At 35.1% G+C, this 27,045-nt stretch overlaps 1 protein-coding gene across 1 annotated transcript in view; it reads left to right on the top strand.

Annotated features, from left to right (window-relative positions):
- CSMD1 (CUB and Sushi multiple domains 1) overlaps window positions 1–27,045 on the top strand; it is a 1,067,119-nt gene that overhangs the window by 829,614 nt on the left and 210,460 nt on the right. Inside the window, exons 18-22 of the mRNA XM_059468452.1 lie at window positions 561–749; window positions 4,440–4,556; window positions 6,490–6,705; window positions 9,822–10,010; window positions 26,821–26,990. Coding sequence (XP_059324435.1) covers window positions 561–749; window positions 4,440–4,556; window positions 6,490–6,705; window positions 9,822–10,010; window positions 26,821–26,990 — 881 coding nt within the window. The remainder of the gene's footprint in view (window positions 1–560; window positions 750–4,439; window positions 4,557–6,489; window positions 6,706–9,821; window positions 10,011–26,820; window positions 26,991–27,045) is intronic.

Genomic DNA, 27,045 nt, shown 5'->3' with positions numbered 1-27,045 from the left:
ATATTATTTGTCATTCTTTTTTTTTCATACATAGGAAAATATCTGTAAGAATTCAGCAGTTTGTGACCTCTTCAATTACAGTTTTTTGACAGTGTTTCTTGTTTGTACCAAATGATCATAACTATGCAGAGGAAAATTGAGTTGTCCTGCAGTATCAGAAACTGAATAGATGAAATAATCAAATATGACTTTTATACTTGCAAAATCTTTATTCCTAGTTTAAACTGTAGTACTTCCTATAGTTTCAGATGTCCAGTAGTTTTATTGTTTTGGTGTTTTTAATTGATTGACAAAATGCCTTGAAGTGCAAGTCTTCTTCTATTTCATTTGGACTTTCCTATTCTATGAAACTTAAAATTGGAAAACCGTTCTGTAAGTCAGGCAGCAGCTAGAAAGAAGGTTATATATCCCATATTGGTTCTCAGGCAATGCTAACTAGGATTTTTGGAGGCTCTTTCTTTCTCCTGTCTTTCTTGTTTTGTATTTTGTTTGGGTCTTTTTTTTCTCTTTACTATCTGAAAAAAGGGTGAAAAAACCAAAATTAAATCTGTGTGTTTCAGGTGTTACTCTGGAATCAGATTCTTGCCTTGACCCAGGAATTCCTGTGAATGGCCATCGCCATGGTAACAACTTTAATATCCGCTCCACAGTAACCTTCAGCTGTGATCCAGGATATACACTGAGTGATGAAGAACCACTCATATGTGAAAGAAACCATCAGTGGAATCATGCATTACCCAGCTGTGATGGTAAGGGTCAAGCTCTGTAGATAGCCGGTCTAAAGTCCACAAAAGTTAATCTATTATTGCAGAACTAATTAAGCTTGTCATTTCTACTACCTCCTTTTAATTTCAGTAAGAAACACACTTTTAAAAAATTATTTTATTGTTATTAAAAGCCATGATTTACATCTCTGTATCAGTTTTTAGTGAAATACTAAAAAAATATTCACAAATAGCAAAATTCAGATTCTTGGAGGGTTCCATTGTTCAACTGTGAATCAAAATGGTGCCATACAACTAATACTTTCAACACAAAGCAAATAAAATTAATTTATATTTTAAACTCTAAATACTGCATGCCAAAATGATTGTTTAAAATTTAGGATGCTTAGTACTAAAGCAGATAAACCATGATCAGCCAATGTAATTAATTTTCTTAACATATTTTTGCTTTGAAACTTTGGTTATTTTAATAATTGTTTTGGTGGATATGAAGTATGAAACTGTGTAGAGCTTTCATGAAACATTTTTTAAAATGTTGAATTTCTTAATGGTTTAACCACTGCCCGCAATGAAGCCTCACATTGCTGCTTTCTCATTCCCATCAGCAGGATCAGGGAGAGAATCAGAAGGCAAAAAGTGATAATACTCCTGGGTTGAGATAAAGACAGTTTAGTAAGGAAAGCAAAATCTGTGCAGACAAGCAAAGCAAACCAAGGAATTTATTCAGTGGTTCCCAAGGACAGCAGGTGTTCAGTCATCTCCAGAAGAGCAGATGACAAATATCATCAATCTGAACTGCTCCATTTTCCCTTTTTCTCCCCATTTTATATACTGAGCCTGCTGCTGTATGCTGTGGGGTATTCTTTGGATTAGCTGCAGTCACCTGTTCCTGCTGTGTCTCCTTCTAATCTCCCACTCACCCCCAGCTTCCTCCCCAGTGTGACATATGAAAAGCAGAAAAAGTCTTGGCTCTGTGCAAACCCTGCTCAGAAATAACAAAAGCATCTCTGTACTATTAACCCTGTGCTCAGCACCAATCCAAAACGCAGCCCCATACTGAGAAGAAGAATAGTTATACATCAGCACAACTGTGTTCCAAAATATTTCTGTGTTCTTTTTTGTAATTGGATTTTTGGCTAAGTTCTGCTTCTATAAACCACTGAATCAACCTAAATTCTTCATGGAATCCTTGTATAGTTGCTACAAAATCCCTCTTGCAGAAACCACAGAACAATGGCAAAGAAAGGCTCTTGCTTTACTGAATTACTTACATTAATGTATTTCTAACTTGCTTTTCAGGTCCAAGGTTTTCATTGATTACAGTGGAATGTCAGAGGACAAACTTAAATTCAGCAAAGTATTTCAGTTTCTCACTCTGTTTTAAACTTTTTTGCTAAATCTGAGCACTAGTCATCTTCTAACTCTCACTACAGCCTTCTGGCCCCATTCTCAAAATACATAAACCACCAAAGACTATTATAGAAGTGAGGTAATCTAGCATTCAGACTCACTCACCTTGTAATCACCACAACCCATTCCTCCTTTACAAGTACAGACACAAAGCATTTTTAATTTTTTTTCATTGTTTTTATGGGTTTCTTTCCTTGTTTTCTTTGCCATGATGGATTGACAAATGCAGAGAAATCTTAAGCTTGAAGAGTATTCTCTTGTTTTTCTACTTACTTTTAATAAAATGTGTAGATGTATTTTTGAGTTAAAATATCAGTATTTAACTCTTTTGTTTGCATATGAATGTTGATCTCTTGGAAGATCTAGTTAATTTTCACTCATTGAAAGAGATTTTTTTCCCAGATATTTTTTTTTCATGTAAGTGTATGTCAAGAAAATGTCAAGCCTTTCTGGAGTATGTTTGCTAAGCAAGCAACACATAAGGGCTCAACATACATTCAGTCTGTTCTTTTCCTCACAGATTAAACTCCATTATATTAACTAGTCTAACATGGCATAGACCTCACACTTTATTAAATAATCATTCTGTTAGGGTATTTGCCTTTTTAGGCTCAACAAGTTGTGACCCAGATTTTTGGATTGTGACAGATTTAACTGAGGTGGAAATGAGCATTTTGCACTCATCTCTCGAGTACTGATGTTCTCAAAATTTTTACTTCAGAAATTAATTTAGAAGAATAATGCTTAAGGGAAAATCATGTTGCTTTCTTTCATGCCAACAAAGAAGAAATAAACCTGCATACAAATACAAGGTGGCTAAAGTTCCCCCTAAGTAATGTGTCATTCTCAAAATATGCTAATGCCAAGGTGAAACATGAAAATAATTTTTGAGTGACAGATAAATTAAAGCACATGAATTCCATATTTTAAATTTTGTTAAAAATAAGGAAATTATTTTTGAAATATGTCATATATCCTTTAAGTAATGTTACACAGTCAAATATTTTTCTTCCTTCTGTGGTGTTTACAGACTAAGATAAGGATTTTTGAATGAATGTGTTATTGTTCATTTATGGAACTGTAAACCTGATATCCGTAACACTGTTCTTCATTATTAAGCATTGCTGTCAACCATATATTTACTGTGGATTTAGTCAAATGTGTTTTAATTCATACTTAAATATGAATTTAGTATGCAGAAATAACTATATTCAGGTAAAACCAGGTTGGAAGCATTTCCTTTCCTTTTACTTACTTATAAATATATAAAAGTTACATAAATTCAAAAAAAATTAAAAACTTTAACAAAAACCTTAGTCTAATAAGAAATGAAAAAAAAGGAACTTAAGCTATAAACCAAGTGTATGTATATATATACAAACATCTACATAAAGGTACTGCAAGTTTATAGAATATTTTTTCATTTATATTTTCCATCCAGTTAAAGGCAAAGTGTATCACTCTATATGAGGAAGAAGACTAAAAGCATCTTAATGTTTTATTGCATTATTGTTTAAATATTTAGTATATTAAAATTTTAAAAAACAGCAGCATAAAAACTGGACAGCAAGAGATGAGTGAAAAGCACAATCATGCTGTATTTATAAGATCTGTGAGCAATTCAGAATGCAAATCTTAAACATTAATTAATTTGCTATGCAAATTTGAACAGCCTAGTTTAGCAAATTCTAGTATGCATAAAATGTTTTCTAGCATAGTTCTCATGTCTTCCAAAATATTCAATTCCAAATAAATTACTTATGATGGGACAATCTAAATTTTTGAAAAAGAGGAAGTTACACTTTTTTCCCCTGGGTGTTGCAGTAATCATCAAATTTTTACTTACTTGAAAAACTGTGCTTTTTACTGAAGTATTTTTGTTTGTTAAAAATGCAGTTGAATGTATGCCTTTTAAAATATTTAGTGAAAGAAATGTAGCAGCAAGATATTTTTTGTATTATTTCACAAAAATATCCTCTTATTTCTTATATATTACTGCAATAGGAATTGACACTTGCAATAATTTTTTGTGTGTGTTCTGCTAACTAACAAGAGAGACTGTAAGCGAAAAATAAACTCCTTTTCAAGGACTAATTTAGGAGAAAACAAATTTTTGTCAAAATGAATGTTGCAGCTTTGGATTAATTAACTTCTTATTTTAATACTCTATTTTTAATTTTAAGTGTAGGTGAAAAATGAATTCTGTCTTTCTTCGTCTCTCTCTTTCACTCTTTCAAACTCTTTTACAAGAAAGGCTTTTTGTATGATTGTCTTTTTTTTTTTTTTTTTTCCTCTCTTCTTAAGCTTTATGTGGTGGATATATTCATGGGAAGAGTGGAACTGTTCTTTCTCCAGGTTTCCCTGATTTTTACCCAAACTCTTTAAACTGCACGTGGACTATTGAAGTGTCCCATGGCAAGGGTAAGTATCTAAGATGATTTGCATATATGTAATGTCTGTATGGAAAAAAAAAATCAGACACACATAGCTAAAAAAGGAAATGTCCATTATGAATTAAGCCAACACTTGCTGCCATTCCTTTGAGGAAGAAGTTTACGTGCCCAAAATAAATATCTTCAAAGTGTTTATTTTTTAAAGAAAGAATTATTTTTAAAGTTGCCAGAGACAGTGTGTTTTAGTGTCAGAAAAATGGGAAAGAATGAAATAGGTAAAAAATGGGAAAATAATAGCTACTGGTTAAATTGCTCTAAATTTCTTTCAGTCAAATATGTCAGGATCTTATTGATGGCTCTTTGCTATTATTGAGCATAAAGGAATAGATTGGATCTGTGTATTGGTAACCCAAGATTTCAGACTTAAACCATTAGAGCAAAAACATATATATCTTTATGTTACATATACAGTAGAGTAATATCTGAGTAAAAAATTTACTGAGAAGTACATGGGAAGTTTCTACTTTTTAAAATCTTCTTAAAGACTTGTTTGTGTTTTTTGGGATTTTTTTGGTTTAGAACTCATAAAACATTTTAAATGTAAAATATATGAGTAAATGTGCTAAGAAGAATGTTGCTCCCCACAGTAAATTTTTAAATTTATCATATATATTGTATTTGAAAATTTATTGTATTTGAATACCGAACTGTAAGTCAAAATTTAATTCATTATTGAATTGGAAGTTGGCAAATGAAAAAAAAATCAGTCATTATGTCAGTTAAATGATCAGTTCCAGAAAATAGGAATCTGTATCTATGTATGACTGTGGGATCTCAGCACCTCAGGATGGAGGTGCAGAGAGGCCGAGACCACCCTTGGGGGGCTCGGGAATCCTGGAATGTTGCCAGAAGTGTCTGGTGGCAGGATTTTGATCCTACACAGGAGATGAGACCTGTATGAGGACTGGGAGGATTCCACTGGGTGAATGGTGAAGGGATAAGTTAGTTAAAGTGTAAAACACAGGGTTTAGGATTTTGGTACAGGGGGGTCTAGAGAAGTAAGATGGAGGAATTGGGGCGTGTCCTGTCCTTCTTCTTCTTCTTCTTGGCCTCCATCTTCTGTGGTGGTGGTGGCACTTTGGGATTGGTCATTACTAAAAGTGCACCGGTTAATAAGGGTAGAAGGTATTGGAGTAAAATGATAAATATTGTATACGTAACTTCGAGTATAAAGATAAGTGACCGCCCCGGGGGCTTGCAGTGTGCCCATGGCTGACTTGCTGTGCAGACCTCTGTCGGGCTGAAAGAAAATCTTTTAGATAAACAATTAATAAACACCAAGACCGAGACAAGATCAGAAGTCTCTCCTCGTCCTTTGAAGCGTCGGCTCTCCAAGGCCATCCCTGGGCCTTTCCAGGCCACCAGAACAGCAACACAGAAAACCTTACATATGACTGTACATAAAACGTCTGTATGCTTTGTCCTTGTATTTGGAAACTTCCCTGAAGCTTAGAATTAAAAGCCAGAATTGTGTTGGAGGAAATCCGAAAATAAAACACAAATACAAAATTTCAGCCAAGTAATAATGTACATCTCTTAGGTAATAATGAAATCGAGATATTATAAGTAAAAGAGAATCACACAAACATGAATAGCACCTAAATAATACAAATTTGAATTTTCAGAGTGCTGTATAAAAATAGCACTGAATGCCATCAATTCTCTTATAGGAACTCTTGGTTTAAAGTGAGCTAAACAAGCATCCTCATTGCACCTATTATTCAGTCGAGCTCATGTGCTTTCTGCAACCTTTATTTTCAGAATTTCCTGGTTTTATTCTAACTTTTTCTCAAAATGTTTCTGTGTAACATAAAAATTGCTTTCTGTGTCACCTACATGTGAAGGAATAGAAAAACTTGTTATTAATGCTTTTCTTTCCTCCCTTTTTAATTCTTTTAAAGGTGTACAGCTGGTTTTTCATACTTTTCACCTTGAGAGCTCTCATGACTATTTGCTCATCACTGAAGATGGGAGCTTCACAGAGCCAGTAGCCAGATTGACTGGCTCAGTCTTACCCCCTACAATTAAAGCCGGCCTCTTTGGAAATTTTACTGCACAGCTTCGGTTTATATCTGATTTTTCAATTTCTTATGAAGGTTTCAACATAACATTTTCAGGTAATGAATTCCATTCTGCTAAATATCCTGAAACTGTTCCAGATGATATTTCACTTGCAGATAACAGAAATATTATGAAACACCATAAAGTAAAAAAAAAAAAAAAAAGTAAAAAAAAACCAACCAAAAAAACTTGTTATCAGAATTGTATAGTCTATCATAAAAAAACTGTTTAAGGTTTAAAAAGGTGGGTAAAGGAATCGAGAAGAATGTTGGTGATTTTACTGTTATACATTTGCCCTGTTCTCACACAAGCATTAAAATTGTTGAAAAAGAAATTTGGAAGAAAATTAAGGGGAAAAAATTACAAAGATAGAAGGTACTGGTTCAGAAAAAATGAACTAACTTTTTCTGAAGTATAGAAACTTTAAAAAAGCAGTGGTATGCTGACTCAGTTTCACAAAGGACTCTAAATTGTAGACTGATTTCGAAATGGAAAATGTGTATATAAATAAAACACTTATTAGCTATTGATGTTTCTACAAGTTATCTCTTTAAGATAAGGGAAACGTGTTACTGCTTCTTATTTACAGTCTTCTAAAACTAGATGACATCTAATATACGTTTCTCAGTAATTTTCTTTGCCTATCTCCATTACTAGGAAGTAGAATTAAAGATGTAGCAGGGCATCTCACCTCCCAACAAGAGCTCATCTATTGTTTATTAGCTGGTCAGATAAACAGGATGAGCTGTCTTGTAGTGAGTTATTTTGTCACCATAGCCAAAATGGCCAGTGCTCTGGCATCTCCCAGCTGCCTCACTTTTGAAGTGAGATCTGGAAGGTAAGCTGGATTTCTTACTGACAGACACCTCACTGGCAAACTAGAAAAGCCACACCAAACTTTGACAAAGCAGAAGTCTTTGATACATGATCCTGAAAATGTGTGGAGTTCCTCCCATGAGTAGGAATGCTTCTTTTAGAGTTACTCCCCAGGGGTTAAGTGAAGAAATCTGTGTTCATTATAGTCATTTTTGGGGTAAATTACAATACTGTTGCTGACTTTAATTATAGCTACTTTGAAATAGTGCACTGTTTTATGCTAGGCTGTAATCCACTAATAGTTCTGTAGTTTCATATTGCATAGTAATTCTGATTAGGATCTTTGGTGTATTATCTCTGTCTGTTTAATAAATAATTATTCTTATAAATAGACCTGATTTGCCATCATTAAAACTTGTGGACCAGAGTGAGTTCTTAAATTTAAGATGCTGCCAAGTTCTGATGCTAAGGCAGGGTTTTTCTGAAGCTTCCCCTTGTCCCATGACACATATGAATGAATCAAGTGCTGGTTGAAATGCACATGCACATGTATATTTTATGGAAAGAGTACATAAGCAACTCTCATCCAACTCTCCTACATCATTTTTCAGGAACTGAAAGCCAATAAGTTTTGTTGAGAATTGGCAATGTTTACAGATGGCCATGATATTTATGAGTAATATATCTCATTTAGCTTACTTATTTAAAAAAGGAAAAAACTACCTCACTGATTGGAGCAATAGTGTTGGATTTACTCCTATTAAATGCTAAAATAAATTCATTCTGGAGACTTTGAACTCACCAAAGCAGCGGTCAGCCATTTTACTGGTTTGAAATGTAAATACAAATATTAATTATTTCACTGATATTCTTTTTATCACTAAATAAAAAGAATAAAGCACTAGCCAAGTTGTAGAAAAATGCACAAAATATTATGGATGCAAGGAGAAAAACTGTGTAGTAACAAAAGATATGGATCACGGAACTTTTGGAACACGATTGAAGGTTTATGTCCTATCTACTGCTGCTACCACATACAGAGACAGCATATGCCATCATTTATATTAAATACACATTTTGAGAAATATTAGGAGGTACGTTAGCTTTATGAAACAAATAGCTGATTCTGTTTTGGTACTTTCACACAACCAGAATATATTTATACTTAGTAAGAAGTGTTTTGTGAGAACACCTGTTTTGAATGTCATCAAGCATTGAAATTTGTAATGAAAATCGCCCTGTGCCTAAAGGTACACTACAGGGTATTTCCATGTCTAGCTTAGCCCCCACAGTACTGAGCAGAGGTAGCAAATCATGTGTTTTCTAAACTTACAACATTTGAAAGCAGAAACTGATGTAGTTTATAGATTGCCTCTAATATTCAGAACTTTCCTACAAGACAGTTACTAAAGGGAAGAATTTATTTATTCCTTTTATTTGATTTATTAGCTGTTTAAAAATTCACTCACAAACTTTGGTTTAGTTTCTTCCCTGACTAAATGGAGTCTCTTATTCTAAATAAGATTTCACCCTACTTTCCACTGACCTCCAAGTTCTAGAAAACATTTTTTCTTATCTGTTGCCAGAAGGGATCTCTTAGGTCTTTTGGATCATATTCTGAAGAATATAAAATCAAACCTTTTCCATTACATGTTAAGTTGTTCTCTTTCAACATCTTTTCTCAAAGTAGTTGGTAATAGATATCTAAGGAAAAAAAATATATGGAAAAACGGGATAAAAAAAAGTGATACTTCCACAGCATATTCTTTGGAGATGGGGAAATGGGTGGCTCCTATATTTTCTGAGTTTGATTTGCTTCCTATGTAACAGCCCTGATTTTTTCCCCATTAGTCTGTTCTGACTCCTCCTGCTGAATTATTCCTGATATGCAGTTATAAAAGCACACTTTTTGAAAATGTATTCATATGCCTTTCATTCACCTAACCTTTTGTTTGTTTTTTAATTAGATTTTCTTCATCACATAATGATTTCTTTCAACTGTAAGGCTCACTTGTAAAGCTGTTTGGAAGTTCAGATTAAAAGAAACTAGAATTATACACAAAGGAAGTAATTAAACAAAATTATAGTAAACCACTTACAGTACAAACTGATTACAGCTCTTGAAATTAAAAAAATAGATGTAGTATGGGTAGAACACATTAAATACATAATTACTGTATATATAGGCATAATAGACTTATAGAAAGTGTGTTGGGTTTTAGTAGAGAACACAGCTCTAAAATACATGTTTTCCAGCTGTTCCATGCTCACACAATGCAAGCAATTTACTAAGTTTGCTTTTTTCCATGTGGACAACTTCTCCAGATAATAACATATCATGTTTTATTGTCTGCAGAATATGATCTGGAGCCATGTGATGATCCTGGTGTTCCTGCCTTCAGTAGGCGAATCGGTTTTCATTTTGGTGTTGGAGATTCCTTGATCTTTTCCTGTTTCCCTGGATATCGCCTGGAAGGTGCTAACAAGCTCACGTGCCTGGGAGGGGGTCGGCGTGTGTGGAGTGCACCTCTGCCAAGGTGTGTGGGTAGGTGGTCACATGCTTTCATTTCATTCATCAAATCCTTAATAGCACACGGCATGTGTCAGAATACTGGGCAGGGAACAAAGTGCTTGGGTTGAAAAAGTTGATCCCCAAGCTGTAAAAACTGTAAAGTCAAGATATAAGTAATGCATGTCTCTTTTATATAGAGAACAAAAAATACAGAGGAATAATTAGAATTATGCCAGCAAATAAGATCAAAATGTCACGTGAGATAAAATGTAAAAGTAATTATTAAACTTTATGTTTGGCACAGTTAAGTTATAAATTTCATACTTTGTCTTTTGGGGTAGATAAATGATGTTTAGGACTTTTAGGTGAAAATACCCTGCTTTAGAGCCCTGCTGCTGGTTTTAAGGGTCTTTTTTTTCATACTGTGTTGTTATTCTTGTAATTCTAAGCTTTTGGGATTTTTACAGTTTATAAACTGAGTCGCAATGTTTTTAAATGTTATTTATTAAAATTAGTGTGCGGTTCTTAAACATCAGTAGCTGAATTCAAATTGAGTGAACAGTTCTTTTCTTGGAAAAGCTCTGGGATTCTATATTATGAAATTTGTGCAGTTGCTGTATTTCTGAGATGGTTTATCTCCACTATGTCAAGGAATTTCACCAGCTGCTATTGAAATAATGCTTCTGAAAAGTCAAATACTTCCATACAGCTCTAAATGGATTTCCTTAATAAGGTTCTTGTTTTTAAATAAGATTTTATATAATGAAGGGAGATATTCAGCTATAGCTTCTTTCTTTTATTTATTATAAAAGATGGATCTTTATATCTGAAAAAGTCACCTACATTGTGCATGTAAGATACATAGGAAAAAAAAAGTATCTCAAATTTTGTTTTAAAATGGAGTTATTTATTCCATGATAAAATGATGTTACAGATGAGACAGAAACCAAAATAATATGGAGTTTGCAATTTATTTGGAAATTCTAGATTTAAATCCTAGTCTATTTTCAGCCCAGGGATATGATGCTTGGTTTGGGGGTTGTTTGGGGTTTCTTTATTTCTAAGGGGTTTCTCTGTGTTCCACTCAAACATGTTTAGTTTATTTTAGATATCATAATATTTTTAGCGCAACATCATTTTAGTCATAGGCAGAAATATTGTTATCTTGTGCTGAAGAAAAGAGACATTCTATATGATGCATGTTTTCGTAAATTTTGTTAACTTCTGAAAAGCCTTTCATACAGTATCTATAGTAATAAGAGATTTATATCCGATATCTTAAAAATGCTCTCTTGGCTATCCTCATAAAGTAAATGACACATTGAAAAGTTACAAGGATTATCAAAGTATCAATAATTAGCTTAATGAAGTATCAGCCATTGAATTAGCTGTGAATTTATAGGACTAATGTAACCACTTACTGTGCCCGACACAGATATGTATGTTCTGCCTGTAGGTTCTCCCAAGCATAATTTAGTGATACTCATCTAATCTTATGTATATGTGATATGTCTGCCATTCACATTGACATAGAATTTATTTACAGAGAGCCCAATATATACTTTTTGTTCTTTAGTTTTTAGCAATTTTGTCGACTGGCCCTGAGACACTTTTGTCCCTAGATCCATGTATGAGATCCCACTTTCTAACTGATTCATAAAACATTTTATAAAATATGCATAGACAAGTGGCACTTCTCTAAAATAAGGTGATCTAAATAACTCTTTTAACTCAACCTGTCTTAATTTGATCTCTTGTAGTGTAGCAAGGCAAAGACATATACAGTGCAACTAAGACAAATGCAAGCAAAGAAACTTTGCTAGGCAGCTGAGTGAAACAGGGGAAAGGCATACTCAGTGCCCTTCATAGCTGCTTTTAGAAATTATTTTTTTCTTAACACTAAGAGGGTTTACAGAAGTCCCTTTTCTTGTTGCCATGGCACCTAAGACATTAGCGGTGAAGATATGCTCTTACTCTTAAAAGGAGCTCACACAAAGACTTCTTTCTCAGAAGAGTGAAAAGCAATGGGTGTTCATGAAATCTGCTGTATTTGGAATTTACATTTGGAATTAAATCTAGTCTCAATTCAGTACATTACTGGATTCAGTAGTCTCTTGATTATTACTTCCTAATTGTCATTTCTACAGTGACCAAACTCTCATACACAATATATATATATATCAACAAGAATTTTCAAGTTCTTCTATGACATATGGTAATACAGTCTTTCATCATACTTTTAATCAGATTCAGGATGAAAGCCCTTCCAATTTAATTGTGCTTAATTTATAAACTAAACATTCACATAAGCACATGCTGATTTGTATCACAAAAGTTGTATTCAGTTTCATCTGCTGTTGAAAAAACCAATAAACCAACAGGGTTTCCAAAAGTCTTGCCTTTCTCCATCCAAGTAAATAATTTAAAATCCTTCCTCTAGGGTTATCTAACAACAAGCATGTTGTGCACGTTTCCTGATCAGAGAACTGTTTCTGCCTTTCTACCCTTTAATCTTCTTTAAAGAGATATTTTCCAGGTAAAGGAAAAGCAGAGCTTGTGAGGTGTTGTTAGCCTAACATCATGACGCTGCCATTCCTAATTTAAGACTTTGAGTCCTCTATGAACAACATTATCATAACTTTTAGTGTCCTTCTCTCCATGCTATGCAGGTAGATGATCTTCCCCTGGATTTCTTTATCTGATTGCCTGGAAGTTGGTTGGGTCTCAGAATAAAGCAGCATACCCTCTTCTGCAATAAGAACCCTCCTTTTCACAACAAAATACACCACCAAGTCTATCTGCAAAATCAGATTCAAATTCATAAACAGGTGGACTTGTAAATCTTATTTCCTTGTGTCAATCATTCACTCTTTTATCTTCTCAATTAGAATGATTTTGTGTAGCTCAGCTATGCCCTTCAAGTTGTTTTGCATACTATTCCACCTGACACCAGAGTTTTGAAGAGACTAGCTAGGGTTTCTCTTTGAGTCATCACCTCATTTCTAAATGTGTCCTCCAGATGGATCTGTCCCTTGACTAGAAAGCAGTTTGTGCCTACAGCCACCTACTTGCTACTATTTGGGGAAAAGAGCTTTATGGTTGAAAAGTGTGCAGAAGATCCAGGCCGTTAAGGCTGACTCCCTTTACACTGTTTAAAGAACACATATAATTACCCCAGGTCGTGTCAAATTTTCCCCATCTCAGAAGACTAAAGTTTTTCTTTTTTTTTTTTTTCTTTAAAGGGGTGCTTTCCTATAGAAGCAAATCCCCTTCCTGTCTAGTGAATTTTCAGTTTACATTGACATGATATTGCTTTTCAAGAACACCCTGTCCCCCACCTCTATGTACCAAGTGTGGGAACACTGGAACTGCCAATCTCCTCACAGGGAGTTTCTCATTCTTGAATTGTTTATAGGAAGGTAGTGGGCTCTCCATAAAAAAAATCTCATTTCCTCTCAGAGCTTCCTCAAAACACTCAAATAACAATGGTAGTTTCCCTGACAATTGTCCTAGTAGCTGACAACTGCAGATGACACATTCTACTCTTTTTACAGGAGTACTGCTTCCCATCTTTCCAGACATGGTAACTGCATTTGGGAGAACTATCACACGATTTTTACTGAACTGGTGACTCACTACAGTGCATACGCTACAGTTAAGGCTTTTCTGCAGTTTCCCACAGTATAAAGGACATAGACAGTAATTTGAATGAAAAAGAGTCTGTCTAACTGTGTATAGCTGTTATTTGAGAGATGTTGTCTCAATGGATATTCACAGTAATTTTTTTACCCCTCTCCTCAAAATTCACCGTAACTAAGAGGAATGTGACATTAAAAGGAACTCTGCTACTTTTCTATTTTGCACGATGCACAAAATTGAGTCATGAGTACATTACTCATAGATAATGTCAAGAGAAAACTATCTTTTTAGCAATACTGACACATGGCTACCTGGAAGATAAACATGCATAAGGTCTTGAAAAGAAATGTCACTAGCCCATATCTTTTGATTTGAGAGTATTGATGTAAATATTTGAGTTTTAACTGTTTTGAAATAACTTGTGACCTGTGAGGATGTTAACCTTATCATCTGGTATGCTAATATAATTGGTGTGTGACAATGTGTGATGGTTTAATTTTCCAGATCTACTTCTTGATAATTTGCTTATCATTTAAAATTACTGGGTTTATATTGTGTGTGTTGGTGAAAAACAAACTACTGGAGTACAGACAAGTTCCTCCTGATTATCTTTAGTCTAGCTGAGATATGCAACCAGAAAACAGCTTTCTTTCCCTTCATTTTTTTATATTTTATCTAGTGTTATTATTTGTTATTTTGTTGTTATTATTGCTTTAATTATTATTCTGGTGTTTGCCAGAAAATCATTCAAAAACATGTATTTTTTTAGTTATTATGGTTGTGATGGATTGCTGACACTACTTCTACACATATAATTTTTTCCCATTATGCCATTTGCCTTCCATAATTGCAAATGTTGTATATACCTTTAAAAATATATTCCTTTTTACTTATCTCATAACTGTGAAGACAAAACTATCTCAGGATGGATATTCTTACCACCTTTTTCCTTCCAGCAATAGCTGTTTTTTCCTCTACCTATAATTACACAGTTCCATTATAGTTTCATTTACATTTCACGGCTGACTACTTTTTCCTGAGGACAAACCTCAGCTTTTAGTGAGCAGTCTCCCTAGAGTACAGATCCAAGAATAAAGTTTCAAGGCAGTCACGCACCTCTGCATATCCACAAAGCTGTGTGAATCTCAGAAGCTTGGTGATGGTGGCGACCAGAAATGAGGTGGAACAACTCCTTGTTGAAGTCTATTGAAGTCCCTGATTCTGAGGCTAATGTCCACCTGAAGGAGATGATCAAAATCGGATTCCTGATGTTATCATATTGTCATCACTAACCTTTTAAACAGGACCCACATTCCATATTTCCAGGAAATCTGTTACTAAAGCAGATTTTCTAAATCTCATCTAACAAACCAAGACTATGCTTTTAATCATACTTTTCTTGCTTTAGAGTTTTCTTTAAGTCAAACTATTCAGGAGCTCTATTCAGAGTATTTCTAATACTCTGTCTTGGAGTTTTATTGCTATTAGAAAATTAATTGAAAGATTCATAGGTTAAGCGAGACATTTCTGAAAAATCAAACAAACCAGTGAACCAGAAGATCCTGAAAGCAAAATGAACTTCTGGTTCATTAGAGGTCATAGGAAATGGCAAAAATCTTCTATTTTCAGGGGTAGGAGGGACTTTTCTGTCCTTGAGGAAGGATATAAAGGAGTTGTTTCAATTTACACACAATTCTTTTGAGAGGGAAGGGAAGGGAAGGGAAGGGAAGGGAAGGGAAGGGAAGGGAAGGGAAGGGAAGGGAAGGGAAGGGAAGGGAAGGGAAGGGAAGGGAAGGGAAGGGAAGGGAAGGGAAGGGAAGGGAAGGGAAGGGAAGGGAAGGGAAGGGAAGGGAAGGGAAGGGAAGGGAAGGGAAGGGAAGGGAAGGGAAGGGAAGGGAAGGGAAGGGAAGGGAAGGAAAGGGAAGGGAAGGGAAGGGAAGGGAAGGGAAGAAAAAGACATGCATACATTAATTCTTGGAGAAATAATTGAAATAGTACCTACTGTGTTTTGACAAGATCTGTAAAATTAAGAGGATGCTTTCCTATTAAAACACATCTAAATCACTTGTCACACAGCTTAAAGTAGCACATAGTACACAAAATTTGTTCTGTAAATATCAGCTGCTCTCATGGATCCAATTTAGATTCTTCGCTTCCCACATCTGCCAGCTATGGAAGTCTGCCAAAACACAGCATTCAAAGACAAGGTCATTAAATAATCTTTCTGTAAAGGAAAAAAAACATCTATATGGTTACCTGTGTCTTCTCAGACTCTGTGAGGAGTAGGGTATGTGCAAAAGCAGAAACGTTTAACAAAACAAGATACCTGTGAGTATGTACACTTCCAGAGAGAGGTGGCCAAGGAGTAGGGGCTGCGGCAGAGGAGGGAGTATAGACCGCAATGTCAAATGCATGCATCTGATGTACACTGAAATTACCTCCTTAGTACTTTTTGAAATGTGACTTTATCATTTGCAGTAATCCGCTCAAAAGGTGAGGAATGAGCCTTTTAGTTTTGGTATTCCTTTATATGGTGCACTGTGAAATACTGATGAAATCCTGAAAGACAGGAGACATTTCATTCTTTCCTTTGCATTTGACAAAGATACCCTGTTGACTGATTATGGAAGGCAAGGTGTAAAAACTGGTGTGAAAATTTCATTACAAAGTATGGAGCTCAGATGTAGGTGCCTTCTCTTTTCAAAAGACTGGAATTTCATCAGGAGGGGATGAGCCACATTTGACTCCTTTTGGGTAGTCATTCCTTTCAAACCTGTCTCTGATCTGCAGAGGGTAAATGTCTTTCTCCCCATTAACCCTCTCTTAGAAGTCAGCTTAGCTTTCTTCCAGGGAAATCCTTTCAAAAGGCCCAGGTTACACCAGAAAACCTTTCAGCAGGTCTCACGTACCCAGGTCATACTGAGGAGAAAAACATTATCATTATAATTTCAGAAAAAAAAATGACAGTCATCATTTGACTTGCTCTTGGTAGTTGTATCCTTTAGTGACCTACTGAGAACCAATGTCCTTCTCATCACAACCCTCTCTGAGGTTGACTTTGTCCCTCAGAAAACCCTTCAGTTGGTCCAGGTCACACCAGAAAACCCTAAATATCTTTGAACCACACTGATCACTCCACCACATCCAAGGGATCCTGTGAGATTTTACAGTTATGTAATGTTCTGGTCTGGCCAGTGGGTTTAGGGGAAGGTAGCTTGATTGACTCTGGGCAGTATGTGAGAGAAACAACAAGAATTCTCAAGACTAGAGTCAAATGACACTGAATTACCAGAATATATATATTTATCTGTCTGTCTCTATGTGGGTGTGTGGCAGGTTTATTTTACAGCAGTTTGATTGCAATGGAAAGAAGGTATGTGGCCACTGTTGTTATAATCTATAGAAATATATAAAAACATCATTTAAGAAAATATATCAGGAAAATAGAAAAGAGAAAGAAACAACAGAAACAACAGAAGTAGAGAGTGGAGAGAAAAGTTACCACTGCACAAGGATCCAGCAATGAGACTATTGCAACTTAGATGTCCATTGCTCAAAGTGATGATTGTGGTCTTGATCCATTGAGGATGGGGAAAGCCCCCACAACATAAAGCTCAGAGGGTCTTTGATAGTTTATTACATTTATGACATTTTCTAATGTTTCTCAGCATAGTGTAGCCAGTCATGCCTTATCAGAAGGGGTGAATATCTTCAGGCCTATGTGTGAATGTCTAGATAACTCCCCTGGGAATGAAGTTTTTCATCTGAGCCAGTTGCCTTTTCCCTTATCTGGCTCAAAAGCCAGCTTGATGCTAAACAAATGTTGGTTTGTTGTGGTCATCATCTGGTGATGGGTCCTCACCCCCTCTGCACCAGGGCTGCTCTTATGCAGATCAGAGGTTTCACCACCACACATCCAAAATGCCTCCTTCTCCTCCCCTTCCTCTGAGGGGGTGCAAACCTGGCCTCAGCAAAGCACCCTGCTGCTTTTGCAAATGAATGATTGTTTGAGTTATTAACCCCCAACATTCCAGTCTCTCATAAGAGGGAAGAAACATTTGAATTTGTTCTTCAACTCTCCTTTATGGGATTATCTCAAACATTATATTATTTGATTTGCAATTCTGTCTGCTTGTCTACACTTTCCCTGCTCACTATCTCTTTAAGAAACTGTGTAATTTTACCTATATATGACATTTAATGAAAATATTATTTGTGCACTACACATTACACAGTGTACACTCTATTCAGCTCAAATAAGCCTTTAATGGTAAGGACTGAACAGAGTTCAAACACAACATATAAAAGTAGTTATAGTATAAAATAGTTATATTATAAAATCTTAGTTTTGAGTGCTGGGTCTTTTTTGTTTGGTTTGATTTTTAACCTGTGTTATTTCCTGTTCCTGATGAGTCGTTTCAACTTAAGCTGTAAAAAATCTAATCCCTAAATCAATTCCTAAATCAAGCTGTAAAAAACTTAAAAGGTAAAGCTGAATAGAAAGTATCCCTATATATTTTCATTTTGAATTTAAGTAGTGTTGCTCCTTTATTAAATTTTATATGGCACTTGACTTTTAATAGTATTTGAGTAAAATCTTCACTGAGGTATTGCTCACTGGTATTCATATTAATATCACATTAATTTATCATATTCAGTTGTTATTAAATACTACTTGAATAATTGGTAGGGTGCTACAATAAAATGCTGACACCATTTAATAAGCTGTTTCTTTTTAATAGTTTAGTTAGTATTCCTTTCAAAGTCATCAATTGTAATTAATATACTCTGTCATGCTGTAGCATTGAGTTAATTTCCAGTGAGACTGAAACAAGTGGAAACCCTGTTAGTGTGAATAGCACTGGAAATTTCTGTGAGACCCCTGAGATCTGACATTCATTGTTTTCTTTAAAGTCTCTGTAGCACAAAATCTGGATTTGAGTTCACCTTTAAGGAGTAAAACAGTCTGAAAATTGCTGTTCCTTTTTAGTTAGAGTTTAGGCAGAGAGAGCTCTCATTTAAGAGCTGCTCATGAACAAGAAACCTTATATAACATCAGTGGCTGAGTCTCTGAATCTTCAGACAGAAATAAAGATGTTCATGCATTCAGGATCCACTGTATTTCAGAATTCTTTATTTAAATGCTATATTATGTCTATAGGCTGTTTTCTGATTTATACTATGTATTTCATAGTTATTTGATGTTTTTGATAATTTCTGGTTTTTTTCTCTTAAATAACTGCATTTTTAAAAATACAATCAAAAGGTTGCATTATTTAATCCCTTCTTTCAGTTTTTGACTGAATATTGAGAATTTGCTTGATTTAGTCTTGGAGTCTTGCTGTCTGAATCTTTTAAAAAATATAAAATAAAATCTTTAAAATATATTTGACATATAATAATAACAGGTTTGAGTTGTCTCTATCTGAAAGCTGAAACTTTAGTATTCAGGAATCACTACAGATTTCAGTTAAAGTGACTTTTATGAGACCTCAATTACCTTTATCTGAGGCCTGGTATGAAGCAATAGTCACTCAAAGTTAGAAGGAATAAAGATTGCCTCAAGTAACCCTTTTGCCTTCTTTCTGTGGTTTAAGGTTATGTCTGCTATGTGTTGTTTCCTTCCAAGACAAATAATCTAGGGATGTTATGTCTAAAGATTATTATCAGATGATACTAGAAAGAGTAGACAAAAATATCAAAATAATTTAAATACAAAAAAAATGCCCATACCTTGGTTTGTGCCAATAATCCCCTGAGGCCAATTAACATCATAGGGTTTGTTTTCAGAATGTGAGTAGTGCCTTTTTTCAGTGGCATATGGATTGAGAGCTAATTAAGCAAACCACAGAAAAGGATTTGCTGCTGTTTAGGCCTTCCTTTCCTGCTTCATTGTTTTGTGCATTCAAATGGTACAAAAATACAGAATAAGAGGTTTGTTCTCAGCAAAGAATTTCAGTAGGGTTTTCACTGAGACATTTTAACCTCACCACCATCACAGAGGTGTTGCTTAAAGAATACTAAGAGAGGCTGACATGACCATGCTTTAGTAGTGCAGTCCACAGCTGATGACCTAACTTTACTTGAAATCTATCTTAGAGAAGCAAAGAGAAGAAAAGAGAAAGAAAAAACAGGGAATGCCACTCCTCAGGCACCAACTGGTAAGAGTGAGGTAAGAATCCTGAGACAAAAAACTCTCTCCAGTAAAGGTAGTGGTGGCAATAATAATGATAATAGTAATGAGGAAAAACCCCAATATCTTCTTGCTTTCTCCCTGGTACAGTTATACTTTTCACGCAGACCTTCTCAAGATTCTCACTGGTAGATTATGATACTGTTTACACCAAATAGATCACATGTATGTGCTGCAGACTAAATAGTATTTAATGTGATATATTTGTGCATATATTTTATTGTATAATATTTATTGTGCATTAAAATAGCTATTAACTGCTCATTATCTACAAGGTTCTATTCAAGTATGAAGTTACAGGATAAACACTACCAGATCTGGAATGATGTGATCTTTGGGTATAGTTACAGGCAAAAATTACAAGGCTGAAAAATGAGCAGTGAGATGAGAACAGTGTGATTTAAGAATCAAGGGCAATCACTTTTTAGGAGAAACCTATCATGACATTGTTTGGAAATTCAGTAGTGCCAGGTGAGAAAAACAGCACTTGTGAAACCAGAGTGAAGGTAGTGCTGCAGCCACCTGGCAGTGTGCAGATGAAAGGTTATAGGTGCACCCTCAGCGTGGAGGGCAGGCAGCAGAGGTGGAGATGAAGGACTGCTGACAGTACAGACTCAGACACTGTGTAGTGAGTTGCTGTGGAAACTCCATGTGCACCTCAGGCTGATGCAGTGTTCCAGTGAAGAGGAAGTTTCAGCTTCTAGCACTGTATCACAGTTTGTAAATGAATCAATGCTTGAGTCCAGCCATGTATTGTGTCTGCCCTGAAGAGGTCATATGCCCAGCTTTAGAGACCCCTCACTGAGTGTGGGGGAACCCTAAGTTTTTGCTATTATGTGAAGGCAGAGCATATGATGCTTGATCTGGGATCCCCTTTGCTCTTTTATTAATGTTGCATAACCATCCTACTGGATAACAATATTGTCAAACAGAAATATAAAGAACGTCTGAGCTCAGCTTCTTCTCATACTTCATGAACTGCTGCACAATTTTGTAAATACAATAAAGGTATTCTGCACTCAGTAGAGTGCTTTGTGTCAGAGAAGCCTTTAAACTGACAACATACGACTTTTATTTGATCTCTGCTTTGGAGATCTGCTTAAAATCCTGTCAAACCTTTTAGCAAGATGTATGGAAGAAAAAATAATAAAGTAAACTTTTCCATTAAACAAAGTTATTGTTACATTTTACATGAACTGAATTTCAAAGCATTTCAAAAATCCCTGAATTTTGTTTGTTTTATAGTTTGTGTTCATATTTAGGAAGTGTTTGATGATCTTCAAAAGATCTACCCTCTGCAGTTTCCTTTTATCCAATTTCAAGTGAGACAATGAAAGAAAGAAAAAAGTTACTTATTTAGATAGAATTTTGTGACTTCATTAAGCACAAGAACAAAGAATGGGGTCAAGTATCCGTCCCAGACAGATTACTCTCTCTGAAAGGGAATTAAAGAACTGTTTGATAAAGCAGCATTTTTCAGTCTGCTGCACTTCTTACCAAGGTTAAAACAGACAACTTGGAAACTGTAGTAATTAAAGCATGTAGTTCCTCCTCTAAAATCTTTTAGAGGAGGAAACAGTCAATATGAGTATTTCTTTTGCTTTCATGGTTTTGTGGCTCACTGGTGGGGTGTTTTTCAATTTATTTTTCTGGGTTTTTTTCTCTTGACATACTTTTTACATATTCTCTGATGAAAAATGTATTGGATTACACTTCTTTTTTGTCACAGGATGTATTTGAAATACATGATTAAATTGAAATATACAAAATGAGAACTGGATGTTAATTGTTTAATATAGAGAGTAGCTTCAGGTGTTACTGACCATATTGATAGTAAAAAACCCTAAAATTTTGAATCAACGTACTTTGTGTCTTGAAAAGTAAATAGATAAAAGTAAAATAGATTGATACAGAAACAAAGGAAAGGGAGATATGCAGCACAGAGAAGAGACCTCTGTTATGTCATAACATGTATTTCAGTGCTACATTTTTTAGGTATTATATCATATGCAGATTTTAAGTTCTTTAGTATACCTACATTATACTAATCTATGCATATCACATAACCACACAGAGAGAACTGTGAAATGTATACATAAAAGCTACAGCTTGAGGTGTTAGTCCTGAAAATACTATTTACATAGAGCATATTCAATGGGTATGTTGTAGTTTACCTGTTCACCTAAATTCACCCTGATACTTCCAACACAAGGTTGTGGACCAAAATATGGAGACAGAATATCAACAGTAATTACTTTAAGATCAATAAAGATTATTTCTCCTTCCTGGCAAATTCCATACCTGTCAATGTTTGCATAATTTAAGACTTGTAGATACTAATACAGATATAGTTGATTTTTATCAAATAAATGGTGCACTGTCGCAGACATTTTTTCACAGAAGTCCTTTCTTTGGGGTTGTGTATCTTCTGGGAAGCAAAGGGCCCCAGAAGAAGAATGTAAACAGTGATTATCAGCTGCTGTGAAATGCAAGAGGATGCACCTGTGATTGGTTCATGTTCCCATGTTTATAATTAAGGGCCAGTCACAGGAGCAAGCTGGGGACAGAGTCCCTGGACACAACTTTGTTATAGATTCTTATTCTTAGCTTAGCAAGCCTCTGCAACTTCTCTCTTTATTCTATTTAGTATAGTTATAATGTATTATATATCATATATCATTAAATCCAGCCTTCTGATCAAGAAACAAGATTCTCGTCCTCTCTCACCCCAGCGACCCACTCAGGACACTGTAATAGTGCACATTGGTAATATTCAGTGAATCAGTAGTTAATAAATGAAATTACAATCACATACAAGATATTTTTTCTCATATGGGGGAGTGAGAAATCTTTTTCATCTTTCTGGGCCGGGGAGGCAGTTCATGTAGTCAAGATGAAAGCAGGTTTCTGGAGCTGAGCAGGTATCTGGAAGGCACTGAAGTATGGAAGTGGCCTCTGCAGTCAAGAACTAAAGAGCTCTTTAGTTCCCGATATACCATGATAGCATTTTTCTGTTTGAGATAAAAAAGTCAGTAGTTACTCATGGAACACATGTGCTAGATAGGTAATGTTGCATTACATCTTTCAAGGCTGGCAGTGCTTTAGTTTTCAGTTACCATAGGTGGACAAGGTATGTCCCTTCTTTACAAAAAACTGCTGCAGCTGGATCTCTCTATTAGAATGTAAGAGGTGTGGCTTCATTTGCTTGGTATCTATAAAAGAATTTTAAAGTGTATCTGATGCTTGCTAGCAGAATCATCTTGTCAGTGTTGCCAAAGGCTCTTGTTTCATTTTGCCTAAGGAATTAAAAATTAGAGGTGAAGAAATGGAAGTGAACATGAATATATTTTTCCAGTCTAGTAGTTCAGTGCTCACAAGGTAACAGTGAATATTGATTCATGAGTTACTTCAGATTTTTTTTCCCAACTGTTTAATGTATGAGTTTCTTCAAAGAAGTATTCCTTCTCCCTTATTTAATGCCCTACCCACTGTGCTAAAGAGATTAGTCAACATTTGTTTGCTTTGTGACTGATTTTCAAGTCTCTTTGTGTGAGGCAGAACTCATAGAAGATTCACGTTCAAATCCCCAGAGGCAAAATGAATTGAATTTAGGTGTCACACATCCTGGCTGCATGTGTTAATTATGATATAAAGAAGTAGCAGCAGTATCAGCTAGTGTAAATATTTTTAAAGAAAAAAACATGAAAACATTTTCCCACGCCATTTTCCCATACTATTCAGTAAAATATTAGGGCCTTGAAGGGGAGACATGCCTTTGACTGCTTAAGCTTTTCCTGCTGCCAAGGCTAGACTCAGTATTGCATTTCATTGAGTTTCTAGTTCATAATTATGGTAAGCCTGGCAATGCAGTTCTGGATGGCAGGGTGTGGGAGCAGTTAGAAAAATGGTCAGTTGAAGTCCTTGGGGCATAAGGTCTGCTCTATATCTGGGCATTGGTCACAAATAGCGGAGATTTCAATTAGCACACTTAGAAGCTCCAACAGCCTGGAGAAAAAAAGATTTTTCTATGGATGAGGACAACATTTCTTTGCAAAAAAAGTCACCTAAATCTCCCAACCAAGAAATTGGGGGAGCTAATTAAGGCCATGACTTGATATCCTAATATTAGCAAAATACAGCTAGAAAACTTTAATCTGAGCTGTGACAGGCTTTGAATATATTGAGGAAGGGAAATTACAAAGAAGGGCTTAACTTCCTTTGAAAGCCTCTTTCTCGGGTCTGTGTTAGTGATTTGCTGACTGACACAAGATGAGGTAGGGAACTTGACTGGCCAGATGACATGAGCAAGCCTTTGTCATGATAATGAACGGAATGATGGGGCCTGATGAAATTGAATAGCTGTCAGGTATTTGCAAGGGATTTGAAAAAGGGTAACATGAATATGGTTTTATAGCATGGATTGGAGGTAGATGAGTGCTAACGAGTTCAGAGAACTTTGCCATGTAATTGAAGTTTAGTAAATAATTGATAATGTTAGAATACATCTGCTTCTTTCTGAGAGTACCATATTTTAGAAGGGTAGTAGTATTTTGATTTTAGTTTTTAACTCTCGTTATTCCTTACGTGTGAATAGTTTATTCACAGATCTAAAATTACTATGGCTTTGAACGTTGGAACATAGACCTATTGGATCAAGAAATGTGTCAAGTTCTAGATTTTGGAAAGCTCATTGTACACTTTCTCTATAACTGCATATGTCTTAGTGGTTTACAGTCACTGAAACAAAACGTAGAATATTGCATGAACATTAAGTAAGAAAAAATCCTTTGCTTCCATACTTTTTTCTCTTCAACAACGTACTTGTGCTTTTCTAGCTTTAAAGGAGGTAGATAAGAAGATACTGATGGGGCCTAAGGGATCGTTAGTTTTTTGCATGCCTTTACCTAGGCAAGCACTTGTTTGCAGAAAAGTAGTGTAGAGTACTGGTGTTGTAAATGTTTTACATTAATGTGGCATTAATTCTGGCATTGCTTTGAATTACATTTTATAAATCTTATCAGTCCCACCTTCCTCCTAAAATCCAAGACAAAAATAGCTACATGTGGATATGTACACACCAACAGGTACAGAGAGACATGTATATGAAGCCATATGTGATAAGTATCACACACTTGACATGCTTTACCATAGAAGTATTGAAGTAAAAATCTAATTTCTCAGTGTACTACAGTTCTTTGAAACATTTAGGCAATGTAAAGTGACTTTGAACATGTTAGAAATACCTTATGCATTCTACATTCTCCAACAAGGAGAGAGTTCATCTGTCTGAAGCTTGGTGGCAAGGGTTCTTATTCTCCAACATCCTTCTGTTAAATATAATGTAGCACAAATTTGGAGCTAAGGAAGGGGAGAATATAAAGCTCTACATTAAAACAGCGAATGAGCTCTAACTTAACAGGCTAGATAAAGATCCTAAACCAGTTTATTGGTGATTTCCTTTTTCATTTTGCCTAAGGAGATCCCAAACACAGGCTAAAAATGAGGCTTCATGTAGGATTGTCTTTGGCTCATTCCCCCTTCCCTTGTTCCCCTTTTCATCCTTACTTCCCTCCTTTCCACTTCCCTTCATCCATCCCTGCTGTCCTCTCCTTCTCCTTCTTACTCCCTTTCTTTCTTCAGATTCATTGTAGGGAGGAAGTAAAAATACTCTCTTATTATACTTTTCAAAAGCAAGAGGGACATAAATTGGTATCTGTGAAGCCTTGGAAATATAAAACCAAAATGTTTAGACAGTTTCTTTGCAAATATAAATCATATATTGCTTCTTGAATTCTTCCCAAATAAATGCTTTACCATCCTAAAACCCCTAAAAATCTATTAAATATTTTTAGAAAAAATACAGATTTTTTCTACACCTACACCTTCTTTGATAGGGCGTATCTGTTATTATACAATTAATTGTAAAATACATTAATTTATTATTATTTTATCTGTTTTGTTTTTACAAAACTCCAAATGAGGTCTAATGATGTTTTGGTCAAAAAACCACAAGGTATTTTATCCCTAGACTGAAAAATGAGATATCAATATCAATTTCATACACCTAAAAACAACCTGAAGATTAATTGCTGGTATGTTAATGATAATGTGGGATTTTATAAGGTATTTTTAGGTAATTTTTAAGTAGTTTTAATATCTGTTTGAACAGTACACCAATATTATTTGCTGTCTGTTTAGATGTTTTCATCTACATGGTGGAATTTATGTTGCATATTTGTCATATTTGGCATAATTTTATTAGTCTTTATTCAAAATTCAAACTGAGTCCATGGTCTGGAACATACCACTCCTCCTGCTCTTTATTATTTTCTTTACTGGGGAGCTACAACAAGAAATGTCTAATGAAAGTGTCAATTGGTGCCTGCTACAGATGGCTGTGAAAAAGACTCACCTACTCTTTACCCAGAAAGGAAAGGATCTGTCTCCTTGGCATTGACTGATGTCAATAAATGTTGATTTGGTTTTTTTTTTTTTTGTTTGTTTGTTTTATTCCAGGTAGATAAAAACATGTTTGAATGTTCTTGATTTAGTACCAGATTGGTTTTTGATTTGTTTTTTTGGTTTTGTTTTCTTTTTTTGAGCTTACTGTCTGCTTTTTTAAATACTTATTTGTAAACCTGAATACAGAGGTAAAATCAACATTATGCTTATTTGAAATGTTACCGCAATAACTATATTTCAAAAAAGCATTCCATTTTTATTGTATCCAGGCAAACCTCCATTATTGTTAGTGTGATGGGAGGACTAGGGGATAAATTGAAGGTAAAAGCATGTAAGTGCACATAATAAACAGACCCACTGAAATACAGGAGATGGCAGCTTTGATAGGGTTTCTAGGAGTTGGTCCTACAGATGAGACCTGATAGAAATATACTTTTCCTAGATAGCCTGTTAGAGATTTCATAGAGTCTAAATATTATTGATAATAACTTATATTTTCTTGAATTGGATAATTCACTTCTTTTGTTTTAATGTGTCTATTTTCTTTAGCTGAATGTGGAGCAACTGTCTCTGGAAATGAAGGAACATTATTGTCTCCCAATTTTCCATCTAATTATGACAACAACCATGAATGTATCTATAAAATTGAAACTGAGGCGGGAAAAGGGATCCATCTTAGAGCCAGGACCTTTCAGCTGCATGAGGGAGATATTGTTAAGGTAACAAGAAAATTATTTCACTTTCTATGCTAACTATTCACATTGCATTAATAAA

This window comes from Ammospiza nelsoni, chromosome 3 (assembly GCF_027579445.1).
Source record: "Ammospiza nelsoni isolate bAmmNel1 chromosome 3, bAmmNel1.pri, whole genome shotgun sequence".
Taxonomy (NCBI): Eukaryota; Metazoa; Chordata; class Aves; order Passeriformes; family Passerellidae; genus Ammospiza; species Ammospiza nelsoni.
This window is presented reverse-complemented; position numbering and strand designations above follow the sequence as displayed.